This window comes from Hesperophylax consimilis, chromosome 16 (genome assembly GCF_061612785.1).
Source record: "Hesperophylax consimilis isolate HC1 chromosome 16, BYU_Hcon_1.0, whole genome shotgun sequence".
Lineage (NCBI taxonomy): Eukaryota > Metazoa > Arthropoda > Insecta > Trichoptera > Limnephilidae > Hesperophylax > Hesperophylax consimilis.
Genome location: NC_142851.1, coordinates 20,863,389 through 20,882,067, shown reverse-complemented (window position 1 = coordinate 20,882,067; position 18,679 = coordinate 20,863,389). Strand labels below are relative to the sequence as shown.

Here is an 18,679-nt window from a genome sequence, read left to right as displayed (position 1 = left end):
TTTAACAAAATATAAAGGTGAAAACTAGAAGCGTTAAGTTTTCATGAACACAGTGAAAAATAAACCCCTCTTTGACAGGGGTTGTAATTAATTATTAGAATTACAAAATGCTTGAAATGTGAATCAAAAGATTATGATCATAATTATTGCTCCATTAATATGTCGTAATAAATTGAGCAAAATTTTTAATGTTCGTTTTTTTGACGTTTATATCATTAAGTTCCATATTTTTGTTATTTGTTTTTGGGGTGTTATGCCGTGTTGCGCTAACTCCTTCTTTAGCCAACGTTTCGGACAGCATTGCAGTGTCCATCATCAAGGCAGATGTGTTACATAATATTATATTGACAGTTTTTCTAATCAACTTTCAGAAAAATACGAATGTATTATCGCGACATCGGAACACGTATTCACAAATATTTATTATTTTTGTCAAAAATAATAAGCAATACAAAATCAACACCAAATGTTTAATTTTTTTTTAACATTATGAAGAAAAAAGGACAATGTCGCCGCCTGATTTGGCAGCGTTATGAGGCGGGATAAGGAGGGGACTGTAGGAAGGTATTTATTAAGGCGAAGCTTAATGCTAAATCACTATTTTAAATAAATCTTTTAGCAAATCGGTTTACATTAAGAATACCAAAAATTGCTTTAGATAGATTGAAGTTTTTCCTATCGTTTTCCTTGAGTAGAATCAAATATTTTTTAAATTTTTTATTTGTTTAATTTAATTTATTCAATAAAAAAATTTACAATGTGTGATATACATATATATATTTCACTAGTAATAAGATAAAAGATATTATGATATGATAAATCTGATAGTATTAATACCCTTGCGTCTGGACGATGTAGGTCGAATTCAAATTGTCTGTTTCGGATAAATTTTGCATAGGGGGTCTGCAGGCAAAAAAGACACCACTCTGCCCCTCAATATTAAGCAACCATAAGGTTCATTTCGGTTTGCAGTCGACCGGATACCAAAAAAATAAGACTTTAAAGATTAAGACACGATTTCATACTCAAATAGAATCGCCACATGTAATACGATATTTCTTCGAAAATATCGTTTCTGCTCATACAATTTTTGGATAATATCGAAGAAAATATGTTTTAGAAAGTTCATGATCCATTGGATTAATTACATTACAGTGAAAATTATCCACAATTACGTGATTACGTTTGACGTTTGACGAAAAAAGCACGCGTTCATTCAATATGGCTGATACGCACCGCGTCAATAGATAGCCAACAGAGCGCTCCTCTGGCGGTGTAAGAACGAACCAAGTTGCTGGCTCGAATATTTAAATATGCAAAATTACTTGACCATTAACAAGCGTTTTATAAAAAGATTTCTTCTGGAAGTTTATTTAAACTTTGCAATGGCATCTATAATATTATTATGCGATCGTCTGGACGATCTGGGCCCCCGATTGGTCGAATTCAAATAATTTGTTTCGGTTAAATTCCGCTAACTTGAAAATTAAGACCGAATTTCATACTAAAATAGGGTTACCAGATTTCTTCAAAAGCATCGTTTCTGCTCATATAATTTTTGGATAATATCGAAGAAAATATGTTTTAGAAAGTTCACAATCCATTGGATTAATTACATTACAGTAAAAATTATCCACAATTACGTTTTATATATTTAAAGAATCAAACATTTCAAGGTTCCTTAAAAATGTCAATCCCTCCTTTACCGGCCGCTGGAGTAGTTTCCCTATTGACCGACAGAGCGCATAAGAGCGATATACAAATACGTACAACTTCATTTATTCAAACAACGGTAATTATTTACGTGAAACTACCGTTTTAATACGCATTTACAAATAAAACAAACATTTGATTCAACTTAATGACAATAAACAACAACTCTTTGCATGTACGATTTTGAAAAATATTGATATTTAATATTATTTACGTAAATAATAATTTCGCATTATTTTGACAGAACACCGATATGATATACGCGGAAGTATAGGCACTGCCAACCCAATAAAATAACATGAAAGACAAGAACATAGAAATCATAACAAAGAAGATAGAAACGCTTCGTTGATTGTAAAATTAGCCAACAAATCTCTAATCTGACATGTACTTATATGTATAATAAAACAATCATTTTGGCAGGTATAAATATTTATATAATATATATTAAAGTATTATTCGGAAACGCTGGACAAGGATAATACGAAATATTTTTAAATAAAACCTTCGGTTTTACCTTAATTAATATAGAAGGAATCTGAATGCATTCGGGAATTTTTTAATTTTAGCTTTTTAATTTTTAATTACGTTAAATTAAAATTCGCTTTCGTTGTATTGGATGACAGCCGGAATAATTTCTATTGATGACATTTTCTTTTTTTGGTATTCCTGATATGGGTGGCTAGAATTTTTACCATTTACTCTATGCAAATATTATTTTGGTATTTTGGTTTCTTTTACAAGTAAGGAAATATTTAAAAAAAGGTTATTATAGGTTAGGATAGGTTAGGTTGGGTTATGCTAGGTTAGGTTAGATTAGGTTGGATTAGTATAGTTCAAGTTAGTTTATAGGTTAGGTTAGATTATGTTGGATTATTATAGGTAAGGATAAGTCAGGTTATGTTAGGTTAGGTAACGTTAGTTTGGGTTATTATGGGTTAGGAAAGGTTGGGTTATTATAGGTTAGGTTGGATTTGTATAGGTTAGGTTAGGTTAGGATAGGTTAGGTTAGGATTGGTTCGGTTAGGTTAGGTTGGGTTAGGTTAGATTGGATTATTATAGGTTAGGTTAGGAATGTTAGGATATAGGTTAGGTTAGGTTGGATTATTATATGTGAGGTAAGCTTAGGTCAGGTTAGATTATTATAGGTTAGGATATTATATAGGTTAGGTTGGATTATTTTAGGTTAGGTTAGGACATAGGTTAGGTTGGATTATTATAGGTTAGGCTGGATTATTATAGGTTAGGTTAGGTTATTATAGGTGAGGTTAAATAAAATAATAATGATAATAATAGTCAAATAAATCATTTTTGCTTTTTAAGTAGGCACTATTTTGCGGGTATTTTCTATTACATTATTTTTTTTTAATTTACGTTTTTCAATTTTCTCTAGCCGCTCATTTCAGGAAAACCGACAAAGGAAAATGTTATCAACAGAAATTATTCAGGCTGTCATCCCATACAGCAAAAGCGAATTTTCATTTTACGTAATTAAAAATTAAAAAGCTAAAATTAAAATTTTCCCAAATGCTGTTCGATTCCTTTTATAGTAATTAAGGTAAATCAGAAGGTATTATTTAAAAATATTTCGTATTTTCCGTGTCCAGCGATTCCGAATATTTACCTATATTTATTTACCTTTAGCCATTTAGGCAATTATTCGGGAAAGGTAAAGTTTTATCCGAACAACTGTCATTCTTATTATGCCTAAACTCCTTCCTGTTCCGTGTTTTAACAATAATACTCACCCTCTCTCTGTGAATGACCTAATATCTACCTATTAAATGTAACTGTTGTTAGTATCACTTAAACTGGGCGAAGCCCAACCAAGTGCCGCCCGCAGGGCCTAGCAGAAAAAAACCTGCAGAGCGGGTTTTTAACTGCTAGTATTTATAATTCTTAGAAAAATACGCAACAATATGTTTTTTCTTTTGGTGTCCTCTCCTATTTGAGGACAATTTTTAAATTTTTGGCTATGAACATAATTTTTGCTCTGTAGGCTGCTGCTTCGAACAATAATTAAACCATGTATCAATCATCTGCACTGTTGACATCCTTATTTCCTTGGGTTAGTTGGTAGAAATTGCCACCCGGCAATAAATCCGCCTTTAATATGTATTCCTACATATTTTACCGGTTAGTGGATGAGTTGGCATCGCGTCTGGGTCAAGTCCTCCATCATGACACAAGCAACATTTTCCGCTAACTGTGGTGGTAGCATGAGATTTTCAAATATTGTCAGGTTTTTCATAACCAGGATATATTTATCTCTCTTTAAAATAATGTATATATATTTTATTTTATGAATTGTATATAAAATTATCGTATTTTCAAATGTAAAAATATAAATCAATTATTAGTTTGGTTCTGATATAAAATTTGTCACTTTTCATGACTTGACCAAGACAGTGGAGTTATATATTATTTTTGTTGCTCGGGGCTACAAATGGTTTGGAGTAAAGTTTTGATGTTGTGAATGAAATGGTTCATGGCAAAAAGCCAATCAATGAGAATTTGGACGTATTGATCATCTCTCTTAATTCGTGTAGTCCTCATCTCCACATGCTATGACGTTCCTGATTCAACCCCACAGAATGATCGATACCCTCACAAAGTTATGCAGATAAATAAATCCAGCAGTTTAACGAACTCTATTGGATACAACATACCTTTCAATGTCAATGTGATTTGAAGATATATGGATGCACTTTTGGCGTAATTGAAGTGAGTGAATTGAAAGAAAGGTATCATTTATTGGACCGTTGCAAGATGAAGTTCCCAATTTCCAATACGTTCCGCTTCAATGTATAGCTCAATCAGTGTAGTCATCTGGTAGTACTGAACCCACAGCTGGGAATTAGGTCCGTTTTCTCTTATTTATTATTGCCTATATCAATTTAGAGTAAGTACCACGTTATTAAAATGCTCTATAATAAATAAGTATTTATGAATGTAAACGCAATTGTTTAAAATTGAATAATGCAGTTTTTATCTAGTACTCACACCTCTCCAAGTAGATAAAATTGAATTGTATGTAACCAAGATAATTAGTTATAAAAATTATACATAGATGTCGGTAGGTGCAATCTCCCAAGTAGATTATAAAAGATCAGATTTTCATTGTACCCTCCTCCTTTTCCTTAACGTTTTTAATAAGTAAAGACAAACCTCCTTGGTCTATCTTGGGTAGTTTGGATCTACTGATATTCAAAATGTAATTGGGAATAGAGCAAATAAAAGTCAAGAGTCCTTTTAAAGTTTCTGATGTGTTATCATTTACAAGTTCCTTCGAATCAAAACTTAACAGCAATAATGTAAACGAAACTCCAAGGACGTGATAATATTAATCCGGAATAAATGAAAGATTCTGTGCGTACCTTGATTTGCATATTTTATGGAATCGTCACATCTTTTTGAAAATTTTGTGTTTTACAAAATTAGTACTAGAATTTTTTTCGCAATTTAACTGAAAACGAGATATTCATGAAAACACCAAACCTAGTCGCGCAATTTTCTTAATTTTTCATACATATACACAGTTTTACGACTTTATATCTCGGTATATATTAGAGATAAAAAAATTGTTAGTAAAAAGTTGTAAAAAAATCGTATGTTCTACTAAATTTGTGAAAATCTTTTAGCTGAAATTTGCATTGGAAACGACATATTTGGGATAAACTAGATTTTGGCGAGATTTGGGCTGTTCTTTTTCAAAATGAATAACATAATAACACAAAATTTTCATTTAATTTCACTTTTCACATTTATTTCTCATTATTACAGACAATGCTGTTTTGAACTTTAAAAATGAATATGTTGTTTTTTTCCTCTTTTTAGAGTAATTCAGTGTTCGATATATTATCTCATAAATGATTATTTTAAGACAAAACTACATTATAGCGACCTACACAATACGAGTAAAAGAAACTGTAGATTAGTATTTTAACATAATATTCTGTTTTTATATATTATCTCATAAATAATTATTACAAGACAAAACTACATTATAGCGACCTGACAGTAAAATAATGCGCATATTCTTATTTAAAGATAAAATTCAGTGTTCGATATATTATCTCACAATGAATTATTTCAAGACAAACCCACATTATAGTGACCTACACAATAAAATAAAGGGTAGATTCTTATTTAAGGATGTACATTAGAGATCTATATAATATCAGAGAAGTTGACAAAGGTGTTATTGCATTTTATGAAAGGCATCTTAGGCATGTTGAATTGCACCATAACCAGTTCATAGGTGACGACTGTTCCAGCTATCTGGAAAATAAGGAAAAATAATAAAACAATTTGAGTTCAGCATAGATTCATTTAAAAATTTAGAAGTTTGTAATGCGCAACGAGACAATTTCGATATGATTGCTTTTGAACGTTGGCATTTTGTTTATCAAGCCCCCAAAGGACATAGAAACTCCAATAGCTCGAAGGGTTGTGAATCTGAAATAGATATTTACTTAAATCGCTAGAGTTTGTTTTTGGATTTAATATTTCAATGACCCAATCAGACCAAAACGATTAAAATGAAAGCTATTTTCCCAACAAGCCCTTCTAATAATATCACGTTCGGTGACCTTATGGGGAACGGCTGCGCGGCTTGGATTTGAGGACAAAATATTTTCTTAATCAAAAGGTATGGCAAATATCTAGTACGTTATCTAAAATAAGTTTTACATGCAATTCAAACAATTACAGTATTTATAATTTCTTAAAGCGTATGGTTTCAATTTGGGAGGCGGGTTTGAGTACCGCCGCCCCGATGTGCCACTTTATTTATCTGTGATTGAAATAATAAAATGGAGGCTATTAAATTATTAAATTTTGTTTCATTTTAAAGACAACTTTGACATATTTTTGTGAGTTAATTGTAATTGTAAAATAACCTTACCGTATCTACTGTTTTATTATAACGAAAAATAAATGTATAAACAAAGTAGTATTCGTTCTAGATATTTGCTACACATTTTGATTACAACATAATTTTGTAGTTTTGTTAAGTATTTTGGCCAAATTCAAATTTAAGTATTGTATGAAAAAGGCCACGTAGCCGTTCTCCTAATGCTACGTATAAGTAAGCGAGCTGAACTACCAAACTGAACCTCAAAATACGGGAAAGGAACAAAGCAACTGCAAATGGAGCGAAACGCCGCTTGCAGTTGCTTCGTTACTTTCCCGTAATTCGTGGCTCGGTTCGCGTTTAAGAACTCAAACGTATACGTATCATTATGAGACCAGCTTGGGCACGGGGGCTCTGTCCAAGCCATAATTAAGTTAGCCTCTCAGAAGTTGGGCGTATTGTCCATAACCCGCAGATAGGTACTATAATATGTGCCGTGTGGAGGGTCTTATTACGTAAAGAAAGGAATTGTAGTTCTGGAAAGGAAACCGGTATAAGTGTTGGGAAGGAATTTGGGAGTCAGTGCGTCCAGAAGTAAATGAATCCATCCCTCTCACTGCGGTGCAGTTGGAGTGCAGAAACGTCCTCTGCCAAGACCTGGACGAGGTGTTGATTGTCCAATAAATGGTTTCCCAGGCGGCGGTACCAATCCCGCCACCCAAATTGCAATATTTTGTCCTAGTTGTATTTAGTTTGTCTATTTTGCACACCTTTTTTAATAATGACGGACGGAGTTATTAAAAAAGATGTGAGCAAATAGCAAGCGATAGTTGAAAATCAATGCAAAGACCTCAAATATTATTTTGGTCAAATGATTTATTCAATTGTTTATTGGGAACTGCCTCGAACGCTAGGAGTGGATGGACAAGGCTAGGAGCGCGGTGTGTGGACAAGGCTAAGAGCGCGGTGTGTGGACAAGGCTAGTAATAATTTGGTTTGGTTCATCATCTAAAGAGGCTCGAATAATGGGAAAGAAACATGGACTTATTACAACCCATCAATGGAAAGGAATAAAGCAACGGCAAATGGCGCGAAAAGCCGCGTCGTTTGCTTAGTTACTTTCTCATAATTCGATACTCGGCTCGATTCATTCTGTTCACAAATGTATACGATTTGACTGATAAAAATCTAATCATGTGTGGTTCAGTTAAGTTTTGTGGATTATTTAATTTTTACACAACACTTATCAAATATTAGTATAATTCCATGGAAGCTTACCGTAAGTATTAGATTTCTCGTAATATAAAAGCAGTTAAGTCCTGTCAATGCAATCGTCTCTGTTGTCACTTGATCTAAGAATCTTTGAACCTTTGAAGTAAAATACATACATATTAGTTAAGATTGAAAATTATGGTAATCTTGAAAAAACAATCGAAATATTCTACCGAAATTCCCTCTTCAATATCCAATAAAATCTTAAAATTAATAAATCTTATTACTTATCTTGCTTACATGATTTTGTACAATTGAGCTAAAATTCCTTCACCAAACACAAGTGCCTTGTCTCTTTATGGCGAGGAAAGGCTATTTTTGTTTTACATTATAATACTGTATAACATGTGAAAATTACATTTATATTGATGGTAAAATAATTATTCAATATTTAAAAAATAAAAAAAACATAGACTTTATAAGTGCTCACTAATAATCTAAACCATAGGTTCCCAACTAATGGGTAGCGACCCCAAAAGGGGTAAAAATATTAATTTTTGATCAGTATGTGTCTTAGTTTAAGTTGAATTTTTGAATGCAGTATCCGGGTATAACCTGCTATTAATCTACAAATTTCAAAACTTGTTAAAAATGTCAAAATTCTAAAATTTAAATTAATAATTTATTTATATTTATATAAAAAAAATACAGTTTAATAAATTGGATATCTATTTTATATGTGTTTTCTTTAGCCCCCCCCCTCCGTGGTCACTTGGTTTTTGTAAAATGAGGTCGCGACCCCAAAGAAGTTGAAAACCTCTGACCTAAAGGTTGACAACATAAAATATTGTATTTTTGAGTGAAAAAAGGTCAAGTTTCAATTCGGTTTTTTAAGTATAGCTAAAAAATTAGTTTCTGCTGATAAGGTTATTTTAAAGCACTTCGCATATTTTGGTAATATTTAAGTAAATTCGAAAGTTTAAACACCAAACATAATCTTAATTGTAAATGTCAACTTGTGAACTGACAGGCTGATTACTAAGCTCATCTTCAATGAGGACAGATGTCACAGGTTTGACACCTGGAGTTCATAAAATGTTTCAATAAAAGTAATGTACGTATTTGAACCTCGCTAAGGGGATGCCATAGTTCCACTGGTCCTGACAATTACAGGTGGTCCGATGCTCTGCATAATAGAAACTCTGTAAAAATTTAGATCAAGTACAAACGAGGTACCTTTGAGCGTGCGTTTCCAAAACGCACGCTACGATACTCTATAGTCTAACTAGAATCGCGTGCTTTAATAGCGCACTCTGCAGCTCATTTCACGTGTGCATGCTCTTCCAGAAATCGATACTTCGAGACTGTGAAACTATCATTAAACAAAAATTGATGACATCAAAAAAAGTTTACCTCAATACTATAGAGCTTGGGTGTGACATAGTAGAGGGCAGCAAGAGGTAGGCGAGATGCACCATGCAGCCTGGAAGCATATAACGCCACTGCCAGGAAGCGACAGACCAGGAAACTGAAGGAGAACACGAAGTAGATAGGCCCCGCCAGGCCCGAGATCAATCTGCACAACAAGAACAACCTAACAATAATGAACCAAAATAGGTAGTTGTTCATCACTGGCATGCATTTTTGCATGCTAAAGAAGGACGTTAATCAATATTGCATTAATTTATATTGACTCAATAAAACCAATTATTTAATTATAAAGAAATAAGTGGCCTTACCCGTCTTTTGAGTTCACACACGAATTGGGGTCACCATTTCCAGACCTAAATATTAAATAATTAATAAATTAAAGATGAAATGCTAAATGCATGGACATATTTTAATTGTTTTGGTTATTTTATTATATCTTTCTTTTATGTTTGTACTGTTCTGATTTATTACCGCCTCAAGGGCTAGTAAACGTAAACTTCACCTCACCTCAGAGTATGGAAAAGTTGCCTGCATATGATGTAAAGATTTTGTGTAAAGGAGAGCAGGACTATCTGATTGATGGCTTCATCCACCTTCCTCACTAGTTGGGATAGATGGGCATATTCGTTCCTCGCGGACCGCCAAAAGTTTTCAGAAAAATTCTGTCAAATAAAAAGAAACACATTGGAATTATGTATAATCAATATTTTTTATTTCAATACGCTGTGCAAAAATGGCAAGTGCTTCACTAATGTTTATTTAAATAATGCAAACAGTTGGTTCGTTAACGTCCATATTATTTGTACTCCGTAGTACTGTCTAAGTTCCGAGGAGGTCTAGAGTCCTTTTTTATGAAATTGTAGAGTCATTTATACCAAAAAATTAGCTTCGAATTTGACAATAAGTCACCTATACCGGGACGGGGAAGTGGTGGGTCCCTCCAATGTCTTAGTTCCGAGTCTAGAATAATTTGATTGTGTTTGGACTTAGTTCAATTAATTTATGCCAATATCCACATTTATCATCGCTATTTTAAAGATACCAAATCTTTAAAATAGCGATATATTGCAAACAGATGCCAATAGAATACGAAGAATGTTATATTTATTTTATCGGTGTGTTAATGGTTGGCACTCAAAAACAAGCGTCATTATTTTTGCATCGGTGCAGATCAGGCAGACACACTAAGCGCGTACCATTTGTACCTTGTACGTTGAAATTCATCACAGGAGTACGTGTCGATTTATACCAAAATCTGAATGCTTAAAAACAGTTTATATCGCATGAGGAATGGTTTAAAGAGTTTTGTTTTTTTACACAGCAAAAACCTACAAGACACAGATTCACTCCTTTAATTATGTAAAGGTTCACACAGCATTCCAAAATATGTCGTAGGCCCTAAGGGAAACCTCTTTGTCTACTGTGCGCGGCTTACTTTTAATAAAAACTTACTTTTCGTTATAAATATCTCTTTAAACTTACGTTGCCCATTACGGAATCCAGAATTTTACTAAGATTTTCGAAACTATTTGACAACCCGAGGCTCAGAAGGATGATGAACAGATCCATGAAGTTCCAAACAAAAGTAGCTGATAGGTTCATGATCTGTTGAAAAAATTGGGAACACAATTACTTACACATGCCCATGAGTTGAAAGCTCATATCTGTCAGAGAAGTAGTATACTTACCTGCAGTATAAAAGCTTTCCAATGCGCATATTCCGTCCACAAGAACACTTGAGGAAAAGCTGTGATGTAGTGACCCTTCACCACAGTGTTCACTTTGTCACAGCTATAAGCGTTAGATACTCCAGATAAAATGCACAATCCGTGCTCCACTGAAATCAGCAAAAGGGTGAAACTTAGAATCAGTGCTTAGTAGAACCTTAACCCATTACCTCCATGTCAATTTTTATAGGCTTCTCTCAAATAGATGAAAATAATTTTTTTTATCACAATGAGGAAAGCTGAATTCCATGCAGCATTTCAAGATTTGGATTTTAGCTATCAATAAATAATATAATGTGATACATTTTATGAATTATTCTATTTTTAATCCTTTATTTATCAAGACTCAACAAAAGATAAAACAAATGTTAGAAAAATACCAAATGGCCGGCAGTGCTCTTTAAAAATTGCAAGACGTGCACAAGATGTCCGCCAGGTGTCGCTCAACGTATGTGATGCCCGGGCGCAATGTTTGGAGATCAGCGTGGCAGAAGTTTGTATACGCTATTGCTTAGCGTGCCGTCAAACCAAACGGTTGTGCTATGTTTTTATGAGTGATTTAAATTATATCTTAAATATATTAAAATACCTACTTTTCCACCTGGAAAAAATATTCAAAGGAAATGAAGCTAGCAGTCAATAGTCGAGTTCTGTTATCAATCATTCTGTATGACGGTAGGCATTGAACTGACAGAGAAATAGCGAAATTAAATTTATTAGAAATTAGATATCTGTACATATTTTAAAAAAATGCACGACAGTAATAAAAATGACGTATTTCAGAAATTAAGTGAGGTCAACGTAAGCGTAAAGAACAAGTGTTTAGAAGTAATCATCGGAGTGTTAGGAGAATGTGTTGAACATGTGGTAGGCATTGAACTGACAGAGAAATAGCGAAATTAAATTTATTAGAAATTAGATATCTGTACATATTTTTAAAAAATGCACGACAGTAATAAAAATGACGTATTTCAGAAATTAAGTGAGGTCAACGTAAGCGTAAAGAACAAGTGTTTAGAAGTAATCATCGGAGTGTTAGGAGAATGTGTTGACGGAAAAAATTTAATACTTTCATCTAATTGTAATCTAATCCAAAAATGATCTCGGTGTAACATAAATGTATAAGATGATGTTTTAAATTTACGAATGCAAGAACTGGAGGCGATCCCCTATACTGACTATCATTAACATTATTTAAAATCATCCAAATTCCATCAATATCATTTAAAATTATCAGGGGATCTAGTTTCCACAACCGTAAAAATAGGCGTTCCATCAAATAAAATCACCAGACCTAATGCCATGAAAAGCACGATAAAGGCGCAGCAGTTGAACCGGGTCCTCAGGGAAAAGAAACCTCTTGTTAGATTCCTTGGTCGGGGGGTCTGGGCGGAGATGGTCTCTACTCGGGATATCTCTTGTCCCAGATCCGTCCATTGCAAGGAAAGCCGGAGAAATAGGACCTGGACTGTAAAGCAAGTACCGTAGAAGACCAGCATTCCTATAAAAAATGAAAATACAGTAAGCCATGACATACTTCTCAAGAAACTCGAGAAAATTGGTGTAGTTGGTCCTACTCTTAATCTATTCAAATCATATCTTAGCAATAGAAAGCAATTCGTTAGCATCAATAATCAAAATAGCAACCACCTACCAATAAACTACGGAGTTCCGCAAGGATCCATACTAGGACCACTTCTGTTCCAAATTTATATAAATGATATTTATATCTCCCAATGATATTTATACGGTGATATTTTTTATATGCAGATGATACTGAAATTTTCTACTGGGGTAAAGATTTAAACATCTTACTAGAAAATGCAAAGAGTGACTTAGACAAAATAAACAGTTGGTTCCAATGAAATATCCTAACAATGAATGTTAAAATGTCATTTTAACTGATCATGATTACGAAAAGATATAACAATAAATACAAAATTAGATAGGTTTATGACTTTCTCATTTCATGGATGTTTTTGGCCATCGTTTCAATAGATGGAAAAAGGCAAAACAAATCTATGTTTCAATATTATTTAAATGTTTATTTATAAAGCTAGATGAACAGAAATTATTCATTTGAGATATAAAAGAAACAACAAAAGATGAAATGAAAATAAACTGAAAAGTATAACCCACCAGCATTATCAACACTGAAGCCCACATGCACCATGAACACAAAGGAGAGAACTGACAGGAAAAACGCCCCAGCCATGAACAACAAGCAGTACACAATTCTCCAGGTTTTCCATTCAAATCTAAAAAGGACAATTTTATTAATTTTTTTAAAATATTCTTCCTTTAAAAGAGGTGCATGCAGGGAATTGCTTGAATAATCACGAAACCTTCATTTACCCCTTTCCTTTAGGAACACCAAATAGGTGTAATTTTCTATTTCCTTTATCTTTTATATCAATTTGAAAACGATTTAATATATCTTTGATGGGCGGACATAAGAGTATAACTGCAAAAGTGTAACTTTTCAGGAGAGCAAAAAAACATTATTATGAACCCAATTATTTTGCTACAGAACTCATATTTTGAGAAATGGGTTATTATTTACAGATTATTTAATCCATTTAAACACATTGGTGTTATTTATACAAATAATAAAGATATTCAACATATACTATTTGAACCATTGAAGATAGAACATAAATGTGTCCACTTATACTACTAGAACTAACTTATACTATTTGTACCACTCAATTAATGATATTAATTAGTCTACTTATATTACTGAGACCATCTTGTACTGTTTGTACCACTGAAAATATGACAGAAATGCGCATATTTATCTTATTAAAACCATTATTTAAAAAATATTTATTATTATTTTGTGAAATAAAAGTACAAGTATATTTGCATTAAAAAATGTATTTTAGCACAGACATTACACAAAAGTGTTGTATTATTGGAATTGTTCAATATCCGGCAATGAGTCTCGGACATCACCATCCTTAAGAGTGATACACGGGATGAATTAATGGTAAAAGTGACAAAATATCCTTCTTCTTTTCTTTTGATATTATCATTATAACACTTGCCTGGCTTAAGTGTAGGATTTCTATTTCCTCGTCTCAAAAAATTTAAAGCCTTAAATTCAGTCTCTACATCTAATGTTTCCTTATAAAAGATTTCTCCGGGCTCTTCTGTATGTATACCTGAACCATATTATATTGTGCCATTTGTAAACCTCTCTTGTGTATACCTGAACGTCCTGAACCATCTTATATTGTGCCATTTGTAAACCTCTCTTGTGTATACCTGAACCATCTCATATTGTGCCATTTGTAAACCTCTCCTGCAGTATTTTTTTTCTTAGAACTAATGCAGATCTTAGAAGTGAAGCGAAATCCACGAAGTCGCTATGAATCAGTTCCTTGACTATAAATTTTGTCTTTCCTACAGACCGAACCAATTGGTACCAGTCACAAGGATGTGATATTGGAAGAGCATTCTTTTTTTTTGTTTTTCGATCAAACCATGATCGACATCACATTCCGTATGACTATGGCCACTGACCATAAACTTGTGGTCAATAGTCTCAATTGTTTTTTTTTCTTGCATTAATGTTAAAAACATTGAAGAAACGTGAGAATTCCTATTCTGGCCACCGCAGCCATCTGAATAGAGAACAACATGCTTAATATTATTAGGTCACTTCTCCGGAAGCTTGATCATGTACAGTTAGATTATAGGTCCACAATTGTCGTTTATAACACGATACAGAGTTATTAAGATATGGTGTTGGCAAACACTGCTGCAAATCAAATGTGTAACTGACTACAATACTGTCATTCTGGGCCCTCTCTTTGTCTTCTTGTTTGGAGACAAATGCAGAATCTGCTAAAATATGGTGATTTTTTTGCTCATTTTCAATATTTTTTTCTCATTTGAATCCGCAGTTGTCTCAATTTTCATTTTGAGAACATCGCATAGATGGCATGTGTCAACTTTTGGCAACTTAAATTTCAATTTCAACTTATGAAATTCTTGAGAATATGTTTTGCGTGAGACAGGTTTTGTTGTCACGCTTTCACGATACGCATTGTACATTAATTGTATGTTTAAATGCGCAGGTAAATATTTTTTGTCATTAGTTCTTCTGGTGTAGTGTGATTCGTAAGAGGGAAATGAATTTATGTGTTTTCTAACATTCTCCAGTTCTTCATCACAGTGTTTGTGGATGGCACAATACTCCCTCTCTTGTCACCCTCAGTCAAGCCTGTCAAAGATTTATTTTTATTTTGGATGATTGTTGTAACAAACATTTGACTTTCATCTAATATTTTCATAAAGCAACCTCGGCAAACATTCTCCCTCTTTCCATTTATTTTGAAAAAAAACCTATTTGAATATTTTCGTTTTTTTATAATAACTTCATTGGTAGTTAGCTTTATTGGTCGAACAGTTTCCATAGAATCAATAAGACTAAGCAACCTGACCGTACGTTCCTATAAAAAATAAGTTTATGTAAATTAATATAATGTTATAATAAAACAGATCAAGCAAAACTTATCCAGTATCACAATAACTAACATTTAATTTCCAATGAAATATTTACGTATTTTATATTTAAATAATATACATATATATATATACAATTGGTTTATTATAATATGTACATTGTACATACCTATAACTTGTAAAACACTATCGTCTGAACACCTTCATCAGGAGCTCCTATAGAATATAAATTTATGATACATTAACATTAATCTCAGATAAAGAATAAGGCACCATCATAATATTATTTAAGGATAAAACACCATCATATAGGTACATAGGTTAGGTATAGAACAGTTAGGTATACAGATAAAACAGGTATTTCTTTATTTTATTATAAACAGTGATTGTATCTTCCAGAATGCGACTATTACATATTGCTCAGTAAAATTTAACCTTCAAGCCAGTTCCCACAGATCGTATTTTCAAGTTTAGTGTAGTTTCCCACATTTGCAGATTCGACCCTACAATAAAACAATTCATTGGCCTGGTATTTTTATAAAGATATTGTCTTGTTTGTGTATCATTTATGATTTAAGAATTAGTGACATTTTACTGCAAGCAGCGGCAGCTTTCAAATAGAGCTGTTCGCTTTCTATTTTATGATCACCCTAGTTAAACCATTATGCCTAAAAATATTTGCCAATACCTTTCCCACCCCTGTCCCATAGTAATAAAAACCCCAAATAAAGTTTCATCTCCCTTAAAATAATTCCTTTAAACTATTTGTATTGTTTAAATCACGTCTGTATCATTAAGAATAGTTAAGTGCATTTTATTTTATGTTAAGAATGTGGTTTGCCAACGAGCGGGTGGAACATCTTTATTTTGGTAAAATGTCCTTCAGAATTTAGTTTAAATACAGATACCTCCCAGAAAAAGGACAGTATTAGAGTGTTGCTATAACTGGTAGGTACATGCGTACCTAGGCAGTCAGTCGTGAGATATTTACTAGGTTTATGTAAACCTAAGGAAAACTGAAGAATAAAGGAAACTAGACCTTTATTTCTTTCAGTTTAAGTTTTAGCAGAGGAAAATAAGATCCTCTGCAATTATATTGTGAATTAATAAATTTATATGTCAAGAAGAAGAAGTGTTTTCCTGCATTCCATCTGACGGCGTGTTCTCGTACCACGATAGCAGAAACATATGGTCCTTCGAGCCGCATCGGGAACAGCAGCATCATGGAAGCGGGACAACACTCAAAGACGTCATCTGTCTGCGGCAGCAAGGCGGGAACCAGCAGCAGCTTGATGGAGGCTCAAATAAAAGCTTCAACAACCAAGGTGCACATCACGAGACAAAAGGCCCGCCTACTTACGGAGATGGCTGAAGCAAAGATGGCTGCAGCAATGTCAGTCTTGGAAGCAGAGGAGCAACATGCGGCGCTAGTTTTAGAAGCTGCATCAAGGACTTCGCAACGGACTCTCGAGGATAGAGTCAATGACTGGGTGGACCAGTCACATCATAGTTCATCGTCAGAACTTGGAGATCACGATGAACAGCCTCTTCGAGTTCAAATGGAGCAGCAACAGGAACTGCTCCATGATGGGCGGTTATCACTACAACCGCCCACCATAACTGCACAGCAACAGCTCTTGGCAGGGCAGACTCTCCCGTCGCAAATGGAGCCTCGGGTAGAGCAGGCTCATCCGCTGCAATTGGAACAGCGGTTGGAGCAGCGCAAGGGTGGGCGGTCCGCATTACTCCCACCAAAAGGATCCTCAGAGCAGCAGCCCTTGGCAGGGCAGACTCCCCCGTCGCAAATGGAGCCTCGGGTAGAGCAGGCTCATCCGCTGCAATTGGAACAGCGGTTGGAGCAGCAGAAGGGTGGGCGGTACGCATTACTCCCACCAAAAGGATCATCAGAGCAGCAGCCCTTGGCAGGGCAGACACTCCCATCGCAATTGGAGCCTCGGACTTGGGACAGCGGTTGGAGCAGCAGCAGCAGGGCGGGCGGTACGAGCTACTCCCACCCAGAGGAACATCACATCAGCAGCCCTTGGTAGGGCAATCTCTTCAGCTGCAGTCAACGCAGCATCAGCAGCCAAGCAGTAGCTGCTGGGAGCTGCCTACATCAGAGCAGCCATTCAACTTAGCAGAGCAACGCGACGGGCAACAGTGGCCAGAGTCGCTGGGCCGATTCCAGGGACCAACACTTGCTATAACTGAAGACCGTCTCGCGGAATCAATTGGTAAGGCAATGTCTTTATATAATACCAGGCCCAAAGTTAATGATCTTCCCACATTTAACGGCAATCCAATTGAATGGATTGCGTTCAAATCAATATACCATCATACCACAGACTTCTTAAAAGTATCTGACAGCGAAAATTTATATAGATTGCAAAAGGCGTTAAAAGGAGAGGCGCGTGACGCAGTTTCTTCCCTTCTATTATCTCCTTGCAATGTCAAGGAAATAATAAATACGTTAGAAAATATTTTTGGCAACACGGATCACATCATACAAAAAACTATTGGTGAGATCCGAAATTTAAGTAAATTAGATGAGAATACCAGTTCAGACGCCATAATTCGATTTTCTTGTAAAGTAAAAAATTTAATTTCTATGTTAAAATCATTTAAAAATATCGGACATTTGCACAATCCAGATTTGTTGTCGACATTAATCGGTAAACTGCCTAGTACAATACGAACGTTGTGGCTTACAGACAAAGATAGGCGGAACACAACACAGCCAATACTCTGCTATTTATCACTTTGGCTGGAAGAAATCGTCATTAATTCACGTGACTCAGGAATAAGTTTTAATTCTAAAATCAGTAACGAAACTAAATTCGCTTCCAATAACCATTTCAAGCAGTATAGTAATAATTATCATCCACGGCAAGCTAATCAACATCAAAATAAACAAAATTTTAATAGGCCTTATGCATCCAAAAATAATCATTTCGAACGTCCGTACGATACGTCAAAAAAATTCCTTTATCACACCACTAATAATGGAAAACCACCGTGCTGTGTTTGCAAAGGAGAACACCAGATTTGGCAATGTGAAAAATTTAAAAATGTCCCAATAACGCAAAGATGGGAAATTGCTAAATATAATAATGTTTGTTACAAGTGCTTAGGGTACGGACATTCCCGTTTTAATTGTAAAGTAAATTTAAAATCACCAAACGAAAAATTTCATGATTTATTGGTTAATCACAATCGGGTGGAAACCGATGAAGTTGTCACAAACACGTGGGAAAGTAATCAAGTACTTTTA

General features: G+C 34.3%; 1 protein-coding gene across 1 annotated transcript; it reads right to left on the bottom strand.

Annotated features, from left to right (window-relative positions):
• Positions 1 to 5,883: 5,883 nt before the first annotated feature.
• On the bottom strand, positions 5,884 to 13,153 carry LOC149416862 (gustatory receptor for sugar taste 64f-like). The gene is made up of 9 exons (XM_089641331.1): positions 13,078 to 13,153; positions 12,296 to 12,439; positions 10,900 to 11,048; positions 10,694 to 10,816; positions 9,719 to 9,873; positions 9,520 to 9,564; positions 9,194 to 9,356; positions 7,847 to 7,936; positions 5,884 to 5,994 (listed from the first exon to the last, which is right to left on the bottom strand). Exons 1-9 carry the CDS (start codon positions 13,151 to 13,153, stop codon positions 5,884 to 5,886), a joined length of 1,056 nt encoding a protein of 351 aa, XP_089497457.1.
• Between the last annotated feature and the right edge of the window lie 5,526 nt (positions 13,154 to 18,679).

Excerpts from the sequence above, each read along its gene's own strand:
- LOC149416862 (XM_089641331.1), bottom strand. The coding sequence starts at position 13,153 with ATGGCTGGGGCGTTTTTCCTGTCAGTTCTCTCCTTTGTGTTCATGGTG. Across the intron at positions 12,440-13,077 it reads CTTCAGTGTTGATAATGCTG|GAATGCTGGTCTTCTACGGT; the intron begins GTGGGTTATACT and ends CATTTTTTATAG. Across the intron at positions 10,817-10,899 it reads GGAAAGCTTTTATACTGCAG|ATCATGAACCTATCAGCTAC; the intron begins GTAAGTATACTA and ends TTTTTTCAACAG.